The sequence below is a fragment of the Medicago truncatula genome, chromosome 7, assembly GCF_003473485.1.
Source record: "Medicago truncatula cultivar Jemalong A17 chromosome 7, MtrunA17r5.0-ANR, whole genome shotgun sequence".
In the NCBI taxonomy this organism is placed as follows: Eukaryota; Viridiplantae; Streptophyta; class Magnoliopsida; order Fabales; family Fabaceae; genus Medicago; species Medicago truncatula.
The window spans coordinates 6,840,448-6,867,582 of record NC_053048.1 but is presented as its reverse complement, the minus strand read 5'-3'; the positions used below and the strand labels follow the sequence as shown (position 1 = coordinate 6,867,582).

The following is a 27,135-nucleotide window of genomic DNA, read 5'->3' as shown; positions in this document are numbered from 1 at the left end:
ATTCATGTCGTATAGTTTTGCTTCTCTGCCCGGCCAGAAGAATTAAAACCAAATGTAAGCGGTTTAGGGAATTTGTACTTCAATTTTTGCATGCCTCAGAGCAATGAGAAACAAGTAACGTAGAGAAAAAGTCATTCATCCACTTTATCATTACATTAGTAGTGTTGATGCATATTATCGGGTGTACTATTCATTCAATGAAAAAGAAAAAAAAATCATGCCTCACACAATTGTTTAATAACTGATACTATCATGCAATGGGTTTTCTACTATGTTAACTAGATAGAGATGAAAGTGTCAGTTTTGTGGTTAGATGGAAAGCTAATGTTCTTTGACACCTTTTTAAAGGACATTTTGTCAGCAAAAGGCCAGTGACTTTTAAGGTCACTCTTCTTTTGAAGGCTTGCATAGTGACTGGATTTTCCAGTATTTAATTTTTCATAATTGATGTTTTTTCTTGACATAAAGAGGGAACCTCAAATTTTGATTTGTGTTTAGACTAGATTTCTTAGCTCCCGTTCTCTGAAGTTTGAACCATCATAACCAGTTCTCACAATCATAAAATTTATGATTTACAGTTTTCTTTATGTTTTTGCTACAATGTTGTAGGTGACATTAACGATGTGTTAGGAGCAATATTGGGCGGGAAAATAAAAGAGAAATCTCATATTAAATTTGTGACAATAGAGTTTTCAGAGAAGAGTCAGCCATCTCATGTTGGGAGAAGCCTTGGTAGTAATGAATGTTGTAAAAGTTGTCTCTCACAAGAAGACATAAAACCAATATATATATATATATATTTTTGAACAATTAAAACCAATATATATTGCAATACATAAATAACAAAACCTGATAATATTGACAAAACTTTTACATTCTAAGACCAAACCGATGTAGAATTGTAAACTCGCTAGTAAAATCAACAGTTTACCGATTTTATTGAGTTTAAATGAACAAGAGATTATCAAATAAAGAGTTTATTATATGCGAGTTACCTTGATCTTTTTTACGCAGAATCTCAAACTCATCATGAACGTTTAAGAGTTATCTTGATGGTTTAACAACCATGATAGTAACAATGAACTTGATACTGTACTTGACAAGTCTAAAGCCTGTCCAATTGATTTGCCAGTACACAAGTATGGAATTGGAAAATGGGGATAGTTCAAGCATTGGTTATCAAGAGAACATTACTCATGAAGTGCAAATATGTAAAAAAAAAAAAAGAATATAAGTGCAAGCAGACACTCATGTCTGTAGACAAAGCTAATCAAACACAGAATCACAGGAGTCTATTACTATACCACAGAGATTAATCACACATTTTCCATATGCCTGACAAAATCAAAGCAATGTTTACTATACACAGCTTTCAAAATGATTACACCATCACACAACCACTCAAACTACAATTGAGCCAATTACTTCAATACACTAAACTTGAAACGTGAACCCTACTCAAATCTCACAGTACCTACCCCTATACTCAACGGTTGCTAGCTAACTGAGTCATAAGTCAACTGGTGAAAAGGATTAAGTGGTCTGCCATAACAGATTTAGTGAGAAAATTTACATGTGCAATACTAGATACACCAAGGACATAACTAAATTAAACAAAACTACTGAGTGAAAAAAAATCACAGTTCAATTCTAAAAAAGAATACATGCTTTGTCCCAATATTGTGCAACAAGTCATAAGGAGAAAAGACCAATTATCAAGAAGACTAGAACAAAACCAGTAATTAACACTGAAAAAAGGAACATACATTTCAATAGCTCCCATCCCTCACTATATTTATACCATATTCATCTTGTTAAAGGACGCACCCCCCCTTTCCAATGGAATATCAGCAGCATAACTCCTCCAAGAAGTAATGAAATTTCTAAAAACAAACAACATGACACGACTAACACAATTCTGATTGCAAATCAAACAACACACTCTTTCAGTCTATGTGTTTTTTTCTGTACTTACTTCTGATCAATGAGGAAAAACAAGCCAACAGCATACATCTAAAGCCATGGTTGCAGATATATGGCATGAAGAATGTACAGAGGTTCAAACAGAGATATTTTAATTACATCGCCGGCAAATGTTTCCAAAATATAAGCTATTTCTATATGAAAATCGAGAACGTTCAAAAAAGACAATAGACCATGCATACATACAACTGGAATCCAAAGAAGAACAATATGCAAAACAAAAAACAGAAAGCATGGAAATAACATTGGTAAAGAAAGATTCATATGCCAAATGTTTCTTGCTCATACACAAGATAGTACGCATAATATGTGAAATTGAAATGCCTACTTGCATTGTAATGACTTCATAACATTCAACTTCATAATAAAATCCTAAATTCTAATAATTATACTTATAACCCTCTTGAGAAAAAGCTTTAAACTTGAGATGCAAAAATAACTAACTCCTCTTTCGACCAATTGGAAGAAAGTTTTTCCTATAAATTGCCAAGTCACAACACCCAAATTTTCAATTGTTTGGGTGTTTAAATCAAAACAGACTAGTTCTTTGCAATTCTTAAGACAGAATAGATCACCCTTCTTTCCTATTCCAATAGGACGACCTACGCTAGGTAAGGGTCCGACAATGAAGAGTTTGGTCCATGATTCTTTGACACCAAGTTCACACAAAACATATATGTGAAAAGAAGTCGTCTTTGCATGCTTTGAGATCATAGCTACGGATCCATTCAACACTGTCAAATCCAAGTAGCTCTCTACCCACTCATCGAGATAACTATCTTCCATATCAAAAGGTAAGAGTTTAGTAGAAAACACTTCACTGCTCAAGTTAAACGAAACCATATATTTTTCATATCTGCAAACCAATGACACACCCCATCCAAGTACACATTACGTCTTACACCTCTGGGAATATCCATATCATAATCAAGTTTCTTCCAAGAGCCACTTCTTACGTTGTAAACCTCCCAAAAAGATCTCGGTGTTGCTGGCAGATCAGGCCAGTCAAATTCATCATCATCATGGTAATATTTACTAACATTAAAATGTCGAATGATCTTAACATCGTCATTGACATGGTCATAACCATATCCATTAAGACGACACCTAGTAGTATCAAAAGGTACAAACTGAGAAGGACTAGGAGGAACACCCAGTTCGGTCCAACTTGACCTACTCTGAAGGAGAGATTGATCTCTCCAATCCACTATCAACGAGTTCTTACAAAGAGATACAAATGGGTTACAAGAAATTAGCTTCAACAAGCTCACAAAGAACAATCCTAATTTCTACCCATTTTCCCAATCTAACCAATGAACAAGACACTCATGATTTTCACTCTCCCAATGTGTTTACAATTGTTTCCCAACTCTAGAATCTAACCCTCAAAAGAGAACCAACCCTTAGCATTTGATTTCACTAAGGATCTTCTCTTTTGGTTTCACAAGACTCACCCAAGTTGCTCACAAAAGACTCTTCACTCATGTGTTTTCCAACCCCATGAATCTTCCCCAAAAGGCACCAACCCTTTCCCCAAGAGCCCCCTCTTTTGGTTCTCCAAGATTCACATCTTGAAGTTTTGAACCTCACCCAAAGACCCTCAACCTTTAGTATCTAAAACCCTAAAAGTTCCCTCCTTTGGTTTCTATGAGATTCACCAAGCTTACCCAATAAATGGGTCATGGAGCGCTTAAAACGTGTTTCAGATCTGTCAAAATCGTGTCACGTTTTCCCATATCGTGTCACGATTTGGCTTCCAGAGCACACCCATTCACGGCCTTGAAAATCGTGTCACGATCCCAAAATCGTGTCACGATTCCAACACTTTCTCAATTTTCATTTTTGAGCCACATCTCAACAATTCTCCACCTTGACTCTAAAATGATGATGATACTAATTTAACCATCAACCACCATTCTCCTTATCCTTGCCTTGAACAATCCCTCAAGACAAAACCAATCAAGTCCAAAGCTCCGCTTGAACCTTGATCCATACTCCGACCTCCACTTGCATCCAACCACCCTCGGTAGTTCCACAAGCTTCCAAGTCTTATTCCTTGCATCCAACAACACTTTGTAGTTCCACAAGTTTTCACCTTTACCTCTTCAAACTTCGGAATGCCTTCCGCCCTCTTGAAGTTTCTTGCATCCAACTGCACTAGGATTTTAGGTAGTTCCGCAAGCCTACACCATAACCTCTTGGCCCCCAGAGTGATCAAACTCAGCCTCCCGAAGATTCACTTGCCTCCAATTACCATTGGTATTTTTCGGTAATTCCACAAGTCATGCCAAACATTCTTCAACCCTCGAAATGTCTTCCGTGCTCATGAAGAATTCACATGCTCGCTACTAGAGCATAAACACCAAGGCCTCCATAGTTGTACCGCTTTGGTGTCTTCAACTTGTCTCCTCCTAGTTTCGCTAGAGAAACACTAAACCTCAAGCTGAGATTTCTCCACCTCAACTTCCAAACGCGTACACACACTATGCCTTCACCTTGCAACTCCACCTCAAAGGTTGATCACAAATATTCTTCACACCGCCTCTCCAAGCTGAACTTTCCCATTGAGAACACACACAGCACCGCCATCACACCACCATCATGACCTCCTCTCTTCACACTTAACCTTCTTTGATTGTGCTAGGTTGACTAACATCACCGTCTCAACCTTTAATGTTTTCATACACTTCCATTCAACCATGCTTGTTTCCATCTCCAAGATGTAACCTTTGGTACCCATGGTGCACACTTGACAAACTTCTCCCCTTGCCCCACGGTGGGTGCCAATTGTTGTGAATTCGGACTCAAAACTCACACCAATACAAACTATGATGTGTGGAGCAAGTATCAATGGAAGAAAATATCATCGGATATATAGATACTACTAACCATCTTCTCAGCCTTAGGGTTTTGCCTCCGAGATAAATGCAAAGCAAACCAAGACAGTATTGGAGACGAGGCTAATCTCCTAGCATCTTATTTTTGATAATAAAGGGCAATGCGGAAGTTGAGACCTTTTTGTAGACTTATTCCATACAAACCGAAGGTCCTTTGTATAGAATATTATTTTGTTTAAATAGAGAAGATTTAGATCTTTTTAGAAGTCTATTTAACTAAAAAGATCGAGTCACATATCATAACAAAAGTCTTTTAGGTTTGTCAGGCCGACATAATTTAAATAAATATGAATAAAATTATTTATTACTAATATTATTATATTATATTTTGTACTTTGATTTAAATTATAAATTTGTTAATCTTTTCGATAATTTAAGCTTATTAGAATATATTATTTTTTTCTTAAAAAAAATACATTATTTTTTAATATTATTATATTCTATTTTTTAAAATTTGCTATATTTTTTTAATATTATATGTTCATTAAACTGGACATTATTTCTTCTATAATTTTTTTAACTAAAATATTATGTTGCATTTTTTTACTCAAATATTGTATTTATTTTTTAAAAGATTTATAGTATTTGTTGGTTGATATTTTTATTTATTTTATATGTCTACCTGGTGCCAACGGAACAATTGAGATGATTGAATTCCGAAATCACGTGATCTAATTTGAAATTTGAGAAACACATCACATGCTACAACAACCATTTTCATTCCATTTTTGAATCAAATCAAAATCAAAATCGAAGATTCAAAATCCCTCTCATATCCCAAAATCGTCGAATCAATCGAAGAAGAAGCAGTGAAAACAACAACAGCATCCATGGAAGCAATACTTGTTGATTCTGTTCAAAACAGTCTTCGCCATTTCCTTCACTCCAACGCCATCTTCCTCTCCCACCGTCTCTGCGCCCAATTCCCCTCCGAGGTTCTAAAAATCCAATTTTTCATTGCTTTCTTAGATCATACTTTAATCTGAAAAAATTATTAATTCAAGTTTGTTTTGGTTTATTTTTTACTACAAGTTTATTTATTTTTTATATGTAATAAAACTTAGATTTCAGTTTGTTAAGTGGTCTTCATTGGAGTTTTGTGAAATTACTCAATTGAAATATTATGAAAAAGAAAATCATTTTCCAAGGTTTGAAAGTTAGGGTAGCACCTATAGTAGAAAAGGCAGGTGAAAAATAGGTTTAGGTGGTTTGGGCATGCCGAGAGAAGACAGATTATGTATTAATGAGAGTACCTAGAGATCAACGCTGAAAACTTAAAAAGTTAAAACTATAGGTCCATTTTGCGAGAGTTTAAACAATTTTGCAGCGGTTTTAGTTTTTGGCGGTTCCATCCAAGCCCCAACAAAGTGGTGTGCAAGATTTTTGTCACACGTATATTTGGTTGGTTAGTGAAGGTTTACAAACCTTCTAATTTGTAGGGGTTTCTAAACCTTCTTTATATAATCTTGTCAACTAATAAATTCCCCTAATTAATAGTTGTACTATAAAAAAAACAGTTTCGTAATTTATAGCATTTGTAAAATATGTAATTCATTTATTTAAAGTACTCTCCCAAGCTTTTTAGTCAAACTCCGGCACGTCAACTTTGTGATTGATGTTGATTACAACTTAAATTTAGTGTTTATATATTGTAGTTTATTTTAGTGGCCCACCTGAGCTTTTTTTCTTGGCTCCGTTTGATCCATGTGACCAACCCCACGTAGTGGGATAAAACTTGGTTGTTGTTTTTATTTTGAGGGAAGACTTGATTGTTGTTGTTGTTTAAGGTTTAAAGTTGTTTGTGTGAAGAGTTTATTTACTATGTTCAGCCAGTTCTAGATATTTTGGCATGATTTGGCTGGTTATTTCACTGTCTACAAATGAAACTGTATCTGCAAATTGTAAAGTTTTTAGCTTTAGGAATTGGGGATATTTGGTTCTACCATTTTGAAGAGTCCATGCAGAACCAACTACTTTGTACATATTTGAAGAAGAAATTATAATTGAATAGAAAAAAGCCATTGTGTAGTTAAACTCTGTTATTGACTTATTGTAATGTTTTATACATGTCAGTGCTTTAGCTTTTGCCCTTAGAGTGCATTATAAACGTTTTTTTTCTTTCTTTTGTTCAAGTAGCATAGTGGCTAGAAATTCACCCCTTAAGGTGAATAAGTGGAGAATCCAGGGCAATTATAAACTTGTTTTAATAAGTGATGTTATAACATGGAGAATTAGTGAAATATAATTAGTTGTCAGCGTAAGAGTGTTTGTTTATAGTGCTTATGTATTAAATTCTTTTGTTTTGGTAACATATTAAATTCTTTATGGGTTGATGTGTATTTCTCATCTTTGTCATTATTGGCACGTCATATACGCGCCGATTCCGTTTTTTTTTTTTAATGTGGAACTTTTTCAACTGTTACTTCTTGTTCACCGGTGATCCTTTCTTTAACTGTATATTCAGTGTCACTTGCTGATAACTATCCTTACTCTCTTGGTGGTATTGTTTATAATTATATTTCTTGTATGCTATGCAGACAAATCTCCAATTGTTGGCTGGCTGTTACTTGCAGAGTAATCAAGCGCATTCTGCATACCATATTTTAAAGGGTATGCCGCTTTCCATATTTTTGTGTCAACCAGTTTTAGAGTCACATTCCTACTTCTGTTTGTTTTTAAATATTACTATTCATGTTCTGTTTCCTGAATTTCCTTTTAGTAGATAATCATTTTCCCTTTGGTTTGTCATTATCTCGTAGTAGTGCTTCTATTGTATGTCTTTAGTTATTCATTTTGTCCTTATTATTGATTGAAGGAACACAAATGGCTCAATCTCGGTACTTGTTTGCAATATCATGCTTTCAGATGAATCTTCTTAACGAAGCTGAGGCAACATTATGTCCTGCTAATGAGCCTAGTGCTGAGGTACAAGCATAATTTGTAATATTTTTCAAATTAATAATTATTTTCCGAACTATTAGTGAAATCTGTAGAGGAATGATATTTGTACAATCAATTTTAGACAACTTTTGTGACAAGCACTTTTCCTCTCTTCTCTTGGATAAAAACAGTAGAGAGAGAAAGAAGAGAGCGAATAAAAACACATGTGACGTGAGTATGAGAGAGAGGGTTGTTCTAAAAGTTGTCAAAAAGTGGTTGTATAAATATCATTTCTCAAATTTGTAAAAGAATTCATCTTTCATCTTTTTGTTTCATTCCAAGTCTTATCAGCTATTAGCTGTTAATAACTGTTAAGAGTTCGATGAGATATGGCTTGAACATGGGTTTATAAGTGACTGCAATTCTCACCTTACAAGTTGGTTTTGTAAGATTGAGTTAGGCTCAACCCAAAATTCTAAGAATAACATATGACATTGGTTCTATATGTTGCTCTGTTTTAAATTGTTTTTTATTAAAGCTATAATTTGTCGTTGTATGCACTAGGAGAAGTTGAATGACTATTTTTTGTTGTCTCTTAACGTGTAGGTTCCAAATGGTTCAGCTGGTCATTATCTATTAGGGCTCATTTACAGGTTGCTTATTAGTCTTACCATCAATTGTCAAAACACATGTTGAAAATATGATTTTTTTATTATATTCTTATTGATATTTAAAATTTTACATGAAATATTATCATGGTAGATGCTTATAGTTTAACAATTGAATGGGTAAAAGTTACATTCTTAAAATATATTGGGTGGTGTATGTCATGTGCGTGTGAGTGAGACACATGTTCATCCTTTAAAATTCTCTTTGATTGATATTCTCCTTTTCAGATACACCGACAGAAAGAAAAATGCCGTCCATCATTTTAAGATGGCACTGTCAATGGATCCTCTAATGTGGGCTGCATATGAAGAGTTGTGCATATTAGGTATGTATGATGATATTTACCTGATTTCTGGTGCTCACTGGGCATATTTGATGAAGTATGGACTGATTGGAGACAACCTAGTTTTTAGTTTTTGGAGCAACTAAGGCTATAAAGTTGTGGTTCATATTTTATTGAGTGCTTTAGGTTTTGATTAGATAAGCAGCTTTAAACAAAAAGGACATGTTGAAAAATTTATGCTAAGAGAATTTATAGTTTTCATATATTCACATTATTGAATGGCTTCATATATATATATGTATGTATAGTACATGGATTTGAGCTCTTTCCAATTTTTACCTTTCATTTCAAGTTTTTTATTTACTATTTTATCATTTTCATAATATTACTTAAATTGTTGATTAAAAAAATAGTTAAATCCCTTTAACCCACTTGGGTTGGCCTGGTGGTGTTGGCTTGGGTCTTTGGAGTATGCTTTTCCTGCTCAAGGTCCCAGGTTTGATTCTCCTCGGTGCCAATTTCGGTTGGCTAGGTTAGCTTAAAAAAAAAAAGTTATCGATAACAATGTGTGTGTCTATATATATGAAATTTGATTAATTTTGCAATATTGTCAAAAGAAAAAATTACAAGGCATCTTAATCTGTTCTTGATTAATTTTGGATTTTTTTTCTCATTTTTTAGCTATTGAAATTTGAGTTGATGTGGTAGTGTGCTTAAGTGATATTCTTAATTTGAAAGATAGTATAGTGTTTCTGTTCAAATGTTGGTGCTATCATCATTTTGTGCATCTTTACATATCAGAATGCTTACATAAGTAGGAGCATGGTTACATGCATACATATAACTATGTGAACATTAATGCATATTTAACAATTATATAGTTTTCCTTGTTAATTTTTCTCAGTAAATGCACCTGCTTGTGCTTTTTTTGAGGCCAATTATTTGGTGTACTTCTAGCTTTGTTTTGTTAGTCTGAAAGTGTTTAGTTTGTAGCATGTATCAGATGCTTTGATTTTTCATGACTTAAAAGTTGTCATAAGCTGCTCTTTATAATCATCATTAACAGCTTACTGTTTTCTGAATATTTAGGTTCTGCTGAAGAAGCAGTTGCATTTTTTGGTGAAGCAGCTGCTCTTTGCATACAAAAGCAATACCTAAATTTCTCAACCTCTCCAAAGTTGCATTCATCAACTGAGGATTGTAATTTAGTTGACACTAGACACTGTGTGTCTGAAGATGCGAGTCCAAGGCAATCGAAACTCATGCAAGGCCTAAAAGATATTTCTGGAAATCATCATGGAGCACCTGTATTGGGAGGAACTTCGGGTCAACCTATTAATAGTGGTCTTTCTAACATATCATTTTATAATACGCCAGCTCCAACGATGACACAAGTAATTCGCTAACTGTATCTTGTTTTAGATTTTTTTGTATATGTTACTTTTTGTTAAAAAATTGTGAATAAGCTAAACTACTTATTAATCACAGTTTTTCTGATTTTGAACATGGTCAGTTAAATTCAGAACTATTTGTAAGAAGTGTTTTATTATTTCATAAATATTATACAGCTCTATTGAACATGGGCTTGATCCAGTTTTCTTTCACATGGTTGATATATTTTTTTCAAATCTTCTGCAGTTATCAGGTGTTGCTCCACCTTTGTGTAGGAATGTGCAGCCAAATGGCTCAAATATGAGCACACAAAGTGCTGAGAATTCTCCAAGATCAACAGTGAACTCTACTATTCAAGCTCGAAGAAAGTTTGTGGATGAAGGAAAGTTAAGAAAGGTTGGGAAACTGTTGGCTATAAATCTATTGTTGTCTGCTTCCATTGCATCACTAAATAAACTTACTTCCGTTTCTAGCTTTTCCTGTCTATAGACACTAATTTGAAATTCGGATTTTAAAGAGTCCAGTAGCTTTGTATAATGCTCCACTTAGTGGAACAAGGCTTGTTTGTTGTGGTATATAGGTTGATTTGATTTAGTGACTTAATCTGCGTACCGTGACAGTCTTGGACTCTTACTTTTCTCTCGGGAGTCAGTGTTGGTATTGATTGACAACATGAGTTTTATTACTGGGCATCTTTATTTACCTTTTGATTTCATGTTACCAATTTTGTAGTTTTTTTTTTTTTTTTTTTTTTGCTTTTAGAAAAATTCTTATGCTGAAATTGATCAAGAAAATTTTTGGCCAAAAAGCTCTTGCTTTCCTTTTGCAAATGTGAAATAACGAAAACCAAACATATGCATTGTCATGAACCAATATAGCCCCAAATGCCAAAGCTATTTGCTGAAAGAAAGTAAACAATTTTACATCTAACACACCTCCTATGCTGCATCCCTTTGGACTTGAAGTGTCAATAATGTACAGACCCACCTAACCTTGTATTGAAATTTAACTACTATTTGGAAAGAACGGGACTACTCGCATTTTGAGGCTCTGATCATATGAAAAACTTAAGCTATTAGATGAAAACATATGTACGGTTACACACATAGTTTAGCTCCTAAATTTTCTGCATCTCCTCAACATCTCAGATCTCTCGGTTTTAATGTTCCTTGTGATTTTTTTGTTTTCTTTCAGATTTCTGGAAGGTTATTTTCTGATTCTCCTCGACGTAGTTCGAGACTCTCAGGCGATGCAAGTGTAAATGCAAATCCTAATACAACAGCTGTCTCTGGAAATGGAACTAATTACTCTTCTAAGCATCTTGGTGGGTCAAAACCTAGCTCAAGGGCATTTCGTTCTGTGACAGTTCGCAAGGGACAACCATGGGCCAATGAAAACATAGACGAAGGTGATGAATCTTTATTTATAACACTGTTTAATATTATTGTCTTTGAGGGATGTTAAACTTCATAAAGACTATAGTTTTGAGGAATGTTGTCCTTCATATATGTTTTAAGATGCATCCCTCTGCTGAAATTGTATCTGTTTTATCTAATACTCTATGTTGCCGCATTTTGAAAAAAAAGATTATAAAACCATAATTATCAATCCTGAATAGCGGCATAGAGTAGTCTTCCCCAAAAATGTTGTATTAGGATGACTTCTATCTTGATTTTATTTTTTATATAGTAAAAATTCAGATTTGGGGAGACACACTCCATGCAAGGCCAAGGAAAACTACCAGTCTTAATGTGGATTTACAACGAAATTTTTGTATAGCCTCTACCAAGTGGGGAATTCATATGACCGCTATTGTGTAAAATAATTAATAGGGAGAAAATGAATGATTTATACTTCTACACAAATAGGCAATAGCTGCTTAAAAATAAAAGTTTGCCCGAAATTAAAAGCATATCGTTAATATTCAAAAGTTGTATTCTACAGCGTTGTCAACCACTGTAGTGCAGCAGAGCAGCCCCTAGCCTAGAACTTGCAGTAGCAGAGCAGAGTGAAGCAGTTCAGTGCAGCATCCAAATGCATGTCTGGACCACTATAGTGCTGCACCTCATAAGAGAAATCCAAATAATTTAAACGTGACGGCTTTTGATTGGTGTATTTTAGGAATTATGCAATTTATTAACATCATAACAGCATTGGTCTTCTCTTCTCATTCTGTCTCACGCTGTCATATTTCAACCTTTCACTGGTCAGTCATAGGTCGTTGGTGATTTTATATGTATATAGTAAAAATAAATTATATAAACTGTATAAAAATTTCGAAATAGCTGGGATCCAGTTATCCACCATCTCCCTACAACGTTTGTGGGGTTCGGCTGCTACGTTTTGCGATTCATGATTGATAACACCGCTGTTCTAAACACCCATTTGATAGGAAACTGAATTAAAAAGAAGAAAATGTGTTATTGATTGGAAAACGAGAGAAAATATATTACAATACAAGAGGATCTCTCCTGTAACCCTAGAGCAGTGCTCCTCAGAGGAATTCGGAATTCCCTTTGCCCAAGCCCAAAGCCTAAGATATACTCGCCACCAGTCTTAATGAGGACAACACCACTTTGATACTTAACATAGTATTAGTTCTAACCTTGTACCATGTATTCTGATTATCTAAATAAAGTACCGATGTCTTACTAATAGTGCAATCTCTATTAACTTATTAAGGATCCTAACATAGTATTAATTCTAATATTCTAATACAAAATATTTCCAGCAGCTATTTGCGAATACTTAATGAGTCCTCATTCCGTTATCTTCAGGAAATCATAATGACATTCTAGATGATTCTCTTTTAAATATTACATCAACAACTTCGACTTCCTCGTCTACCATGGAAGCTAAATCTTATGAACAGGAAGCAGCGAATATTCCAGTTGGTGGACAAGTATTAAGTAGTTCAAAAGTCATCACTGGTGCTTCTGAAATACTGACCCTTCTAAGAGTTCTTGGTGAAGCTTTTAGACTTGCCTGCTTGTATAGGTGCCAGGTATTAATTAATTATTGCTTCTGTTGAAAAGATGTTTATGATTTATACTCATGTACAATTTACTATTTTTTTTAATCATGGATATGAAAAGGGTAAAATGAAATAACTAAATACTTTGTTGTTGATTGCATCCAGTTTATGATTTCATTGTTGGTACAGGATGCACTGGAAACTTATCAGAAACTTCCACATAAGCATTACAACACTGGCTGGGTTCTTTCCCAGGTAATATTGGTTGTCTAACAAGCATTCGCTGGTCTTTTATAGGAATTCTTGCTATGCGTGGTTGTCAAAACTCTCACTTAACTCCTAGAATCATACAAGTTTAGGACCTAAGTATGAAAATCGAGTAAGTTTGCTTACAAATTTGTGTGTGAACTCAAGTAGACTCGCATAGAATTGTACGTTTGTGAATGGTTAAAAGAGTCTACAACATAATGGCTAAATTGAGTGATTCTTTGATTTTTAGAAAACCCAAAATGCAACAGCTAAATGATAAGTCTTTGTAGTGTATTAAACATTAACCTCACAGTTGTAGCACTGGACTCCACAGATGCATCTAACATCCGAATGTGAACCCCTCTGCAAAGGAGGTGAACAAAGTTGTATTAGTCTCAACCTCGTAGCTCCCAACCGGAACGAAGTCACTGACCAGAAAACATGAACTCACCAATCTTTGCAAATTTGTAATAAACCCAACAGGTCAAAGTGATGAATGCACCCCAACTCTAATGAGTTGAAAATTAGCTCTTCCTAGATGGATCCAGCTCCATTCGAGGGAAGTTTAGTCTGGTCCAGTTGTCCAATATTTTCATGCTCGTAGTCTGGTCCAGTTGTCCAACATTATGTGCATGCAATGTGTTGTCTCACTTGACTAATGCTTAAATTCAACTTTTTTATCAGAAAAATAAGAATGGTAAGGATTGTACTCTAGACCATTTAGCCATAGCCCATAGAGGCATATATTACATGTCATGAACTAACTATTCCAAAATCTTAAGCTATTAGCTAAATATAATATTTTTATATAATATGATATGATTTTATATGGTCTGTGTGCTAGAGTAGAGATTCTTACAGGTGCATATCACTAACAATCTGTTATGATACTTGGGTGTTTTAAGCAGGTGGGAAAAATGTACTATGAATTTGATTATTTAGAAGCTGATCGGGCTTTTGGTCTTGCTCGTCAGATGACACCTTATAATTTGGAAGGAATGGATGTATACTCAACAGTCCTTTATGTGAGTTTATATTATATTTTTTCAGCTTTAGTGTTATTTTTAGAGAGTGCAAGTTTAAAACACTAATACCTATTTTTTTCCTTAACTGTTTAACTTGCACGTACTTACAGAAAGAGGAAGAGTGAGAACAATGTTTGTATAATAGAATGTAATTTTGATAGATGTTGGTGGAAACTAGGCTTAGGTGGTTTGGGCATGTAGAGAGAAGACTTGTAGATACTGTAGTAAGGAGAGTAGATCAGATGAATGATAGTCAGATCACTAGAGGCAGAGGTAGACCTATAAAAACTATAAGAGATACTATTAAGGAATGGCTGTTCTTGTTTGTGTTTTGTTTTGAGGGGATTGTTGTTCTTGTTGATGTGTAAATGACTAACCCCTATTTAGGCTAATAATCCTAAATGAACAAGGAAACAAATCATGAATTGTGATGAAATGTGAAAACCATTCCTAAAAGACCACAGAAGATATTCTTTAACATAAAAAATGAATAACGCAAGTGATGTGTTTTTCTCTGGAGCCTTTAGGACTTATGATTGATCTAGTGGTTCATGCATATATTTATGACAGTGAAAGCTTAAGCTAGGGAAAGTTCTCCTTTACTCAAGGAGTTGTTGTCATACCCCAAAACTTAAATTTTTTTCTTGAAGGAAAAAAATCGGATACATTGTAACTCATTATGAGACATGCACTCGATAGATATATTTGCAACAATTTAGGACTTAGAATTCCATCAATAATCACTCACTATATTATAAAGCCTTTAGGATATATGGTTGATGTGGCTATTAAAGCCTCTAGATACGAAAGATATTCTTAAATATAAAAAATGATTTGCTGAAAGTAGTCTACATAATATTTTTGTAAGATTAATGTGTGGCAATAATCTTCTATAGCTATACTTCGTTGTGGCATTTGTTTAGCTCCCTGCTTCGTTTTATGCTTAAACTTTAAATGCTTTCCTGCCATCTTACTGCTTGACCAAAGACTCGTTTATCTTTGGTGTAGCATCTAAAGGAAGATATGAAGTTAAGTTACCTGGCTCAGGAACTGATACAAACTGATCGCTTAGCTCCTCAATCATGGTAGGCTTCTATGAAACTTTTTTTGTGATTATTCATTAAGCTGAATTTTGGATTCCAAGATATAAACTTTTTACCCATAAAGTTAATTTCACTCATTATTATTCATGACTTTTCCTGAATGCCTAAAATTACATCTCTTTGTGTGTGTGTGTGCGCGTGCGTGCATATCCATGAGTGCTTGTGCTGTGAGCCAAAATTTCTGTACGTCTGCAAATTAATGCATTTGTTTTCAGGCTGATATCACATACCAGTTATATGTGATACATTAATAGACCTATTACCTACTTCTATCTATTTATTTAATTATTAGTTTTTAAGGTCTTTGGTTGCCCTTTTGTAAATTTTAGTATTTTGTCATATCTGAGCTATCTGCTTTCAAAGCATTTTGGAAAATTAGAGCTCAGTTGAAACTCGTTTTAGTTTTTTTTAGAAGTTCTCCTGTACTTGGGTGTTCTATTCTATTTATTACAATTTATCCTGGTTTATCATTATTGTTGAATGCTCTGGCAGGTGCGCGATGGGCAATTGCTACAGCCTGCAGAAAGATCATGAAACTGCACTAAAGAATTTTCAACGAGCCGTGCAACTAAATCCCAGATTTGCATATGCGCACACCCTTTGTGGACATGAGTATGAACATCATCTTACCAAAATGTTATAATTCATGAGAATTGGTGTCCAGTACTACTAGTATCCTACTTTACTACTTGTTTAGATTTTCGAGGGGAAAATTAATTGTAAATCACTCAGATAGAGGTTTTATTTTAGAGGATAATTTGCAGTTTAAAACTGGGAAAGAGACATAGAAGGATGTAGGACTTGGTTAAATTTTAGAGGGGAAGTGCCTCCATAAACCATTATTCATGGTTGTTTTTTAGGCTCTGGTTGTATTTGAGAAAGGGAATAAACACTGATTACAGTTTTTGCATTCTTTGTATTTTCCTTTCTTGTTTTCTCAATTCTCATCTTTGATTTATCAGCAAAATTTTGTAAGACCTTTTAATTTGTTGCCCCTCACAGGTATGTTGCTCTAGAAGATTTTGAAAATGGAATCAAATGCTACCAGAGTGCACTCAGGGTTGATGAAAGGCATTACAATGCTTGGTATGGACTTGGAATGGTGTATCTTCGCCAAGAGAAGTTTGAGTTCTCCGAACACCATTTTCAAATGGCTTTCCAAATTAATCCACAGTCATCTGTTATATTGTCATACCTTGGTACTGCTTTGCACGCTTTAAAGGTTGATCTCTTGCTGCACTGATTGTAATACTGCAAATAAGAATTACATTTCTTCTGCTTTCGTTTTGTATTCTAAACTGGTGCTATCTTCCATAATTTGACAGAGAAGCGAGGAAGCACTGGTGGTAATGGAGAAGGCTATTTTGGCAGATAAGAAAAATCCTGTTCCAATGTATCAGAAGGCCAATATACTAATGAGCTTGGAAAAATTCGATGAGGCTTTGGAAGTCCTAGAGGAGCTTAAAGAGTATGCTCCCCGCGAAATTAGTGTCTACGCTTTGATGGGAAGGATCTATAAAAGGCGTAACATGCATGAGAGAGCAATGCTTCATTATGGTATTGCTTTGGATTTGAAACCTTCTGCAACAGATGCTGCTGCTATTAAGGTGATGCAGTCGTTTTTATCTAAACTGGTCAATAATGTTCACAATTACATTTACTTATCTAAATCTTTATTCCGTCTGATTGGTTGTGCAGAAGTGTAAGTCGAGTTATTTACTATGTCCATATACTGTTGAATACCGTGTTGTGAAGTGGCTATTGTCACTTTTTATTCGACTTATCTACTTTCATTTTTAACAGGCTGCCATAGAGAAATTACATGTACCGGATGAGATGGACGACAACTTGTAGCTCTACATGTGAAGTGAAGAACTGACAACTTGGTACAGTTTATCTGCATACAAATCCTTTACTACAAGGATTTGGCTGTGCTTGTGCTTTCGGCATTGTGCATAGAAGCTGTAAAAAATGGGTCCATCTAGTTGGTGGGTCTGAGTTTTGTCGGAGAATCGTATATACTTAATAAGAGGACATGATTGCAACAGAGGTAACTAGAAGCTCTCATACCTGTGAGGAAAAGTATATGTATCAATAGTTCATCAATTCATTTATTTGTTCATAAATTAGATAAATAGTGTTTTACTTCTGTGTAATATTATTAGTAGTGCTAAATAGCTGATTTTTTTTCATTATTTTCCACCTCCATGATGCCTTAAAAATCTCTCTCCCCCCTCTCATTTAACTTCATTAAAACAATAGCAAAACGATAATAAACTGTTGTTAATTGTCTACAATCTTCAATCAATATTTAAAAGAGATTTGATATTTGTACAATTATTTTAGGACAATTTTTGAACGGATCCCTCCCTTAAAGTCGTTTGTACAAACCAAGTTTATAAAATTTTAAAAGCCTCCCCTTATACACTTCATTTATAGCTACTCTTCCCTTCTATTTTTTTTATAATCTTCTGGGACTCTCTAATACTTGGTATTTGTATTTATCAGTTTGAAAGTAAAAGCTGAAGGGTGTAGTAGTGATCAATGTGAGACTATTCATATTTATCAGTTTGAAAGTATAAGCTGAAGGGTGTAGTAGTGATCAATGTGAGACTATTTATATTTATCAGTTTGAAAGTATAAGCTGAAGGGTGTAGTAGTGATCAATGTGAGACTATTTTTATACTGACTTTGTTTCATTTATAAATACGCACGTTGAAATTTTGGTATACTTGTTATTGGGTTGGTGTCGGATAATTTGGTATATTTTTGTTTTATAATTAAGTTGAAATTTTGATTTATAAGTCGATTATACCTAAGCAAGTTTACTTAAATTCTCAAATTTGACAACCTTATTGGAAATCAAGCCAATCTTTTGGGAAAGATGCTTATAGTTTCATTAATAAGTAGAGTTATACATGTTGGTACATCAAAATAAGTAATGTAGCTAGTTGAAAATGTGGCTACCCCTATTAATACATGAGCGCTCTCATTTGCGTGTCTTCGACTAAATTCGTTGTGTTGGCTTGAGACCTTAGGTGAACTAGTTTAGTTTCCTGAAAGGAAAAAAAAAACACAAGAGTTTGTGAAGTGAGATGCAAAACAAAGTATATAGGCTAATCTAACATGTCCTACTTCTTTAGCATCCTCTTAATCTTTGTTGAAGCATCTATTGTACACATCGAAGAAAACTACATGGATTTTGTAAGCACGAAATCTCCTTCATCATCCCGCAAACACACCCACATGCTTGTTGTATTTTGTTGGATGGAGAGTGAGGCATCTAAGATGCATTTAAGCCTCCCTCATCGTGGGCGTTGCAATTGCACTTGCGGTGAATTCAATGTTGCCACATTGTTCCCCGCCACTACTGTCACGATACTTGTTGTTTGCTTCGTGAGGACTGATGGCTACTGTTGCATCCGCTAAGTTTAAGGTTTAGAATGAACAAGACGACATATGTTAGTCGTGGTGTTCGCTGCCAACGAATCCTCCATCGACCAATGTGTCATCTCCACTACCCGCGAACTTAATTCATTAACATCTTGCCTCACCTTGTGCTTCCAAATACTCCAAAATGACAACCATTCGATTAGCATGATTCAGGTTCAGCTGCTGCAATAACAAGAAAACGGCTTTAACTGCTGTATTGGTTTCCAATATTTCTTTATTAATCTCATCACATAGATCAATTGCACGCCACACTTCGATGGAGAAAGAAAATTCAAAAATCACATGTGCAAGATCTTCGTACTTGGAATTGCAACTAACATAGTTGATGGGGAAATGAACTCCTTTCTTTTTAAGCGTACTCTTGTCGGGAAGCAGCCACGACACATGCCACTAAAAAAAATTAATCTTGGGAGAAACCTGAAATTGTCATATATCCGACCAATACCCCGGTCGTCTAACATGGGAGGTGTCGATAAACTCATCAACACATAGCTGATAATCACTCTTAAAAAACTAATTTATTTATATGGATGGTGGGTAACTCAACTGTTTTGAGTTGGAGACCCTAGCTTTAAACCCGAATTAAAAATAATATAACAGCTAATTACAACCCTTTGTCATTAAAAAAATAAAAAGTCATCCTCTAGATACCTGAGCAAGCAGAGGAGTTTTCAGAATTATGGAAACTATGTCTTAACTAAATACTTATTGCATGATGTCCTGATTCCATGTCTTGCTTGTGTGATCAATCAACAGTGATAAAACTTAAAAAGTGTCTTCTTTTTTGACTGAGCATAGTGTCCCTTCTTAATAAGCTCGGCAATCATTTTAAAATTGGACAAACATTTATTTTTTAAAAGGGAGATAATTTAGTTTTAAAAAAGGCAATAAATTTAGTAAAAAAAGGGCAATGAATTACGTCTCTAATAACTTATAAGTTTCTTACATGCAATTTCTCTCTCTATTCTATTATGATCTAAGTATATTTAATTTTCATATGTTTCGAGCATTGTAATGCTTTTCAACCTTGGGTGTCACGGCCCTATGATCTTTAGGCTAGGGTATAAGATTAACGACCTTGCTTTAACGAACATATGAATTTTGTTTTAAGAGTCTTTAATTTATAAGGGATCTTTAAGGTATGATAGTTAAGTTCCGAGTCATCTTATTAGAATGCAAGTCTTACTTTAGTTAAGGAAAAAAGGTAGAATGTCTAAAGGGTAAATCTTGGTGCCACGAACTTTAGTCGTCGTTTATATAATTGTTTGGTCATAGTTAGTAGGAAACTTATATTAATCGAACAAAGAGATAGATGAGATTCAAAAAATCCTAGATATGGAAGAAGATCATGGTGTTGAATCAAAGTGGGTTATAGAACAATGTCTTTAAATTTTTTATGATAACAATGTATGAAAGAATAATTGGGTACTCTAATATGCATTCAAGTGTGCAGGACGATATAATTAAATTATGACTTCAAAGTTAAGTTATTGGTTTTGAAACATCAAGCTCCGAACGCAAAGAAAAACATTTTGGTACTCAAGAAAAGCTAAGAAAACTTTTGAAGACTTACAAGATTATATGAAGTAAGGTCAACAAAAAATCAAAGCTATGATCAGAAGTTGCATCAAGTCTTAAAGACTCTGATGAGATCAAGTTCTGATGGACACGTTAACAGTCTGGGAGACTTTGACTAATTTTGTCTTCTTTTGATGGAACGTCGCTTTCAAACTATGTATTGTTTGAATTCTTCTAACCACGCATAGAAACAAACAAAGAAATTCAAAGACACAATAGGCGTTTTCATTGTGAATTTGTGTTGCAGAATGATAGTTTATCTTGTTTATTCCATTTCATCGCATATTGGTATCTTCAGACATTGTTGGAGTTAATAGCTCAGAATACTCCATTCTCTATTGTTGATGACAATCATTTTTTTTTTTTATTTATCTAATGATTGGAAATCTCAAATGGTATTTTGAGGGAGCATGTTTGTATGAACATCAGAAGCCTGCAGGGTTGTTGACACCGTTGGATGTGCCGGAGTGGAAGTGGGATAGTATTTCTATGGATTTTGTGACGAGTTTACCTAACACTCCGAGAGGGCATGATTCTATATGGGTTGTGGTCGACAGGTTGACGAAGTCGGCACACTTTATTCCGATCAATATCAGTTATCCGATAGCTCAGTTAGCAGAGATTTATATTCATAACATTGTGAAGCTACATGGTGTACCGTCGAGTATTGTGTCGGATAGGGATCTGAGGTTCACTTCAAGATTTTGGAAGAGTTTGCAAGATGCTTTAGGTTCGAAGTTGAGGTTGAGTTCGGCTTATCATCCTCAGACAGACGGTCAGTCGGAGAGGACGATCCAATCATTGGAGGATTTGTTGAGAGTGTGTGTGCTTGAGCAAGGTGGGGCTTGGGATAGTCACCTACCGTTGATAGAGTTCACATACAATAACAGTTACCATTCGAGTATTGGTATGGCACCGTTCGAAGCTTTGTATGGTCGGAGGTGCAGGACTCCTTTATGCTGGTTTGAATCAGGAGAGAGTGTTGTGTTGGGTCTGGATTTGGTTCATCAGACTACTGAGAAAGTCAAGATGATAAGGGAAAACATGAAAGCATCGCAGAGTCGACAGAAGAGTTACCATGACAAGCGGAGAAAGGCCTTTGAGTTTCAGGAGGGTGATCATGTGTTTCTGAGGGTTACTCCTATGACGGGTGTAGGACGTGCATTGAAGTCGAGAAAGTTGACTCCAAAGTTCATTGGTTCGAATCAGATTTCAGAGAGGGTTGGAACAGTGGCATATAGAGTTGGTTTGCCACCACATCTTTCGAACTTGCATGATGTGTTTCATGTGTCGCAGCTTCAGAAGTATGTAGTGGATCCTTCGCATGTTATTCCGAGAGATGATGTCCAAGTTAGAGACAACCTTACGGTAGAGACTTTACCGGTGAGGATTGATGATCGGAAAGTGAAGACGTTGAGGGGCAAGGAAATACCCCTTGTGAGAGTCGTTTGGGACGGAGCGACTGGTGAAAGTTTGACTTGGGAGCTGGAGAGTAAGATGCGGGATTCTTATCCAGAGTTGTTTGTTTGAGGTAAGATTTCGAGGACGAAATTCTATAATTTGGGGAGAGTTGTAATGCCCTAGTCGATATTTATTTATTTATGGATTATTTAGAGTCTTTTGTATGATTTTAAATAATATTTGTGGATTTTATGGTGTGTTATATTTTATTATATAGTTTATTTTAATAATAATTAGAATAAGCGAGAATTTGAATTAATTGGAGTTTTGGGGGTTATGTTAGAATTTATTAGAATTAAGGGGAATAATTAAAATAAAGGGAAGTTAAGAAGGGAGTTAAGAAAGAAAGAAAGAGTCAGAATACGTTTTATGTGAAAACTGTCAGTTTTGGGAGAAAAGGGAGAGAAGAGCAAGTAGAGCCAAGTTCATCAATTGCTGTGCATTTCTTTCTGCAATTCTAAGGTAAGGGTGAGGTTTGCTTCATTAGTATAGATATTGTATTCTGATTTTGAGTTTAACAGGTGTTGGTAGAAATTGGGAATTCTTAGGTTTATGTTGAATTAGTGGGTTTGAGTGCAGAGAGTGCTGTTTTGATGTTAGAAATAGAGCCAGAGTGCATACAGCATTTAGTATCACATATGTAAACCAATTTGGGGAGTGAAATTGAGAAAATTGGGATTTTGGGTAAAACTCTGGATTCTGGTCGTCTTATATTCATCGCTCGCCTAGGCGAGTAGACCTTCCCGCCTCGTGAGTGAGCAATCTTCATGGCTCGCCTCGCGAGCAGAACCACTCGCCACGGCGAGCAAGCACCTGGGAGATCATGATTTTTGAAGTGTTGTTATAAGCTGTAAAATGGATAGTTTTAGGTACCTAGATGGTTTTAGAGAGGACTGGAGCAAGTTTTAGATTAAAAAGATGAATAGGGAGCTTAGAATTGAAGATTTAGTGAGAAAAATGTCAAAACTCCTGAGAGCAGCTTTTTTCTGTTCGCCTCAAGTTCGCCTTGAACTCGCCGTGGCGAGTGACCCTTTCCTTGAGTTCGCCATAGCGAGTAGAAGTACTCGCGAGGCGAGTTGCCCAGACTTTGAGTTGTTGGTTCTGTTTTGATGATTGTTAGTTTATCTTGGTGTTTAAGCATGACTATTATAAATGGTGTATTTTTCTGGGATGTCTGAAATGTTTATAATGAGTTGTTGTTGGTTGTAATGTATGCTTTCATTTAATTAAGTTATACATGATGTTGCATTTTGGAGTGGTAAGTCATATACATATATATGCATTGGTTGAGTTGTATGTAGATATACACAAGAGGGTTAGTTGCATAAGCATAAAAGCGGGAGAGCTTCGGCTCTGGAACGCTTTGTCGTTCAAAGCGGTGGAGCACTAGTTGTTCAAAGCGGTGTATAGCGGTGAGGACTTATGTCCTGAAAATGAATGCTTTAACCATTCTACAGCGGTGAGGGCTTCGGCCCTGATTATGGTACCACATGCATGAGTGTTGTTAGAGGAGTCTTAGTGGAGTGATGGAGTGTTGCATGAGTCGATGGTGTTGGTTCATTACCTTTTGATTTTGATTATGATGATGTTTAAATATGTTGATGAATTATTATTATGGTAGGGTGCTAGATTCAAATTGATGAATTATTTATCTATATTTTTGTTGTGAATCTCACCCCTTCTGCTTGAAAATGTTGTCCTTCCTATGGGTAACTTGCAGGTGATCCTGAGTAGTAGGTGGTGGCTCAAAGTGTCTAGGGCTCTGATACGTGGGATGAGATTTTATTGCTTAACTTCTTTCCTATGTATCAAATTTTGAATATTGATGTTGTAGCTCTAGTGATGTTTGGATTTCCTTGATGAGGCTTCCATGCAATGGATATTTATTGGAGATTATTTATATTCGATGTTGTTGTTAATTAAAGTTGAAAATATTCCGCTGCAAGTTAAATGATGATTTTGAAGGATGTTTAATTAAATAGATTTTATATTCTATTTAAGAAATTTTGAAATTGTAGTGTGACATGCCCGTTTACTAATCACTCTGATGTATGTTTATTTATTATTTAATTGATTTTTGGGTAACAGGGTGTTACAGTGTAACTTGTGTTGGTAGAGGTCATGTGTGTCATCCATATCAATGAGGTACATTCTCCATAGGTTGCGTCGAGATCAAGTTTAGTGGCATAAGATCCACACCTTGACTATTACAACCTTGAAACATGTAGTGGCCTTCAAGACCACACCTTTCACAAATGAAAACCAAGTTGCATTGCATATCGTCTACACCTTGACCACTATATCTATTCATGTTGTGACCTTCAAGACCACACCTTAAGCAATTCATGGTTTGACATGCCCTCTTAATTTTTGTTCTTCTAGAAGATGTTCCTTCTTCATGTACATCTTTTCTTCTTGCTTTTTTGGGCCTTCTTGGACGCTTCCTGATTGATGCGGGAATCGGTCTAATATAGTCAGTTGGTTCCCAATATTCTTGACCTTCAGTAGGTCTAACATAAAATTTGTATGTCACATTGTATGCTCTCAATGTGAGCCACCCATGACAATAATCTTCTGGTTTTTCTCGCATGCAATGGTTGAACATGCATGTTCACGTGGCATGCCTACAAAAATAAAAAAAATAAAATGTGTATTATACTTATAACTTCTAGTCAGGTGCATAACTTAGAATATGAATGATGTAAATTTCACAAATGTATGTTATACTTATAGCTTATGGTCCCTCTCTGTAACTAACATCTAAGTAACTAGTTTAACTCACTCTTCAACAAACTAAGCTATCAACTTTTTGTGTGCTAGATGTTATATGCCATTAGTGAAATAACATAACCTGTTAGCATTTTAGTAAAAAAAATATAACTAAATAGTTGAGCTGACAACAACGTCCAGCAAAAACCTGTTAGCTTTGCATCTATGTAAACAACGATTTCTCTCATTCATCTAAATACAACAAGCATATATAGTACTTAACTTGGAAGTATTGTCTACTATATCATAGTTGAGAATTTTTCATTTTGATAGCATTAATCTATAGTTGCTATAAAACATGTCAGCTGGTCTGTATAAAAATTAGCCAGAAAAAATGGCTTGCAACAACTTTATATTTTTTAACATAAACCACATGACAAGAAAACTCAAACGGATATCAGTTGGTCCGTATAAAAATTAGCCACAATAACAAAAGTAAAAATGGCTTGCAACAACTTTATATTGTTTAACATAATGCAAGTGAAAGGTAAACGTACATGTCAACTGCCATATACGACATGTACAAGTATTATACATGATATCAACATCTACATGAGAATTCCAAGAATTTGAAACTGGAAATCTCCCATCACCAGCAAACAATATTGTCCATTTGTTGATTTGAATCTTCAGCTTCTCCAGCTTAGACTGTTGCATTGGACATAAAGGTTCAATTTTGTTTGCCAACTTCAATCAGTTTGATGCCATAATTCTCATTATGTAGGACCTTATCTCCTCTAATAAGGTCATAGTCAGTTTCGCTCGGTATTTCAGAATACTTGAGTTAAACCCCTCACAATTATTGTTTCATACATTGTCCATCTTATGCTCAATACTATCTTCAACCCCTTAGAATCTGCATCGCTATCTTCAACCACCTCATTTTTTTGAACTCCCACATCCTGAACAATATTATTTTCTTCAAGAGCCACGTAAGTAGCATCAACAACCACTTCATCAACATTTCTTGGCTCTATATTTTAGATTCAACGTAAACATGCACTTTATAACCATTGTGTTTACCAGTGTTAGAAGACAACCACTACTCATCAACCAATTCAATTTAGGCATCACTCTCGGAAACCAACTAATATATGTTGTTGTAATTTTTCACAATTTTTAAGGATGGATCTAATTGTAGTGTCAGTGTATTTTTGACTTCATTAGCTTGTTGAGATTTTAATGTTGATCCTTTTTGAATTTTTTTTTCTTCTATTTCTAGCTTGTTAAAAAAAAAGGTTACATTAATTAATTGGTTGGTTCTAATACAAGCATGAGTGCATAAGTATAATAAAATTTGGAACTTCGATAACACAAGTACAACGCAGAGACAAAAAATAAAGAGGTTTCTCTTCTTTCATTTCAAAGAATAAAAAAAAAAAGATTCCACCTTCAAGAATTCTTCAAAGTTAGTTTGGTTGTAATTAGAGGATGATAAATAAAATAAGTTTGTCAGTTTTTATAATAATTATAGTGTGTTGTCGGTTGTAATTACTAGCCTTTAGTATTAGAGTTTTTTTGGGAGGCAAAACTTCCCGTCACCATGATCATTCGCTTTTGTTTTTGGAAAACACTCCATCCAATGGTATTGTATTATAGTTTAATATTAGTGTAACATTTTCTCTTTAATGGATTGAAAGGGTTTGTGTGGTCAACTATTAATTTAAAGTGTGGTCAACATATAAAATAAATGAGTTTTTGGCTAAAAAAAATCTTACGTGGGGTCTGCTGTTCCCAATTACTATAACGTGCATTTGTGTCTTGTTGATGGTTTCATTTAACACAACAAAACTGAACCACATTTGTATCTAAGTGTTACTTGAACATCAAATACAACAATAACATCATCATCATCAATCACAACCACAATAACAACATAAACAAAAAAACATGAGTTTTCTAAAAATAAATAAATATCAGTTTCATCAACATTAACAACAACGATAAAACCCGAACAAACAACAAAAATAAAACCCTAACATGTTGAAAACTAGTCCGGGTATGCTCCATTTAGGTTAAACTTCTTTTTACTTCATTTAGGGTTTGGATGCAAGACATGTGGCAAAAAAATATCTAACGGTTGAGATTTTAAATTAAAAAACAAATATTTGTCTAATAAAAATACATAATAATAACAAACAAATCATATTCCCTTCTTCTCTCATATGGCAGCAACCTTTTATTGTTTTTTAATATAAAATCTCAACCGTTACATATTTTTTTTGCCACATATCTGCCATTCAAATCCTAAATGAAGTAAATGGAGCTTAGACTAAATGGAGCATACTCGGACTCGTTGAAAACTAAATCTGTTTGCAATGAGAACACAAAAATACCAATAAAGTGTGCTAACATGTTCAAATCACTACTTGCAAGCAACAAAGGAGAGGAAAACTCACCCCGAATTGGTTGAAAGCGG

General features: G+C 34.9%; 1 protein-coding gene across 1 annotated transcript; it reads left to right on the top strand.

Annotated features, from left to right (window-relative positions):
- The first annotated feature begins 5,518 nt into the window (after window positions 1–5,518).
- On the top strand, window positions 5,519–17,650 carry LOC25497685 (cell division cycle protein 27 homolog B). The gene is made up of 16 exons (XM_024771435.2): window positions 5,519–5,815; window positions 7,418–7,490; window positions 7,696–7,805; window positions 8,367–8,413; window positions 8,657–8,754; window positions 9,802–10,106; window positions 10,351–10,500; window positions 11,299–11,512; window positions 12,882–13,108; window positions 13,268–13,333; window positions 14,236–14,352; window positions 15,361–15,437; window positions 15,948–16,067; window positions 16,458–16,677; window positions 16,781–17,062; window positions 17,259–17,650. Exons 1-16 carry the CDS (start codon window positions 5,711–5,713, stop codon window positions 17,307–17,309), a joined length of 2,262 nt encoding a protein of 753 aa, XP_024627203.1. The 5' UTR covers window positions 5,519–5,710; the 3' UTR covers window positions 17,310–17,650.
- Window positions 17,651–27,135: the final 9,485 nt, after the last annotated feature.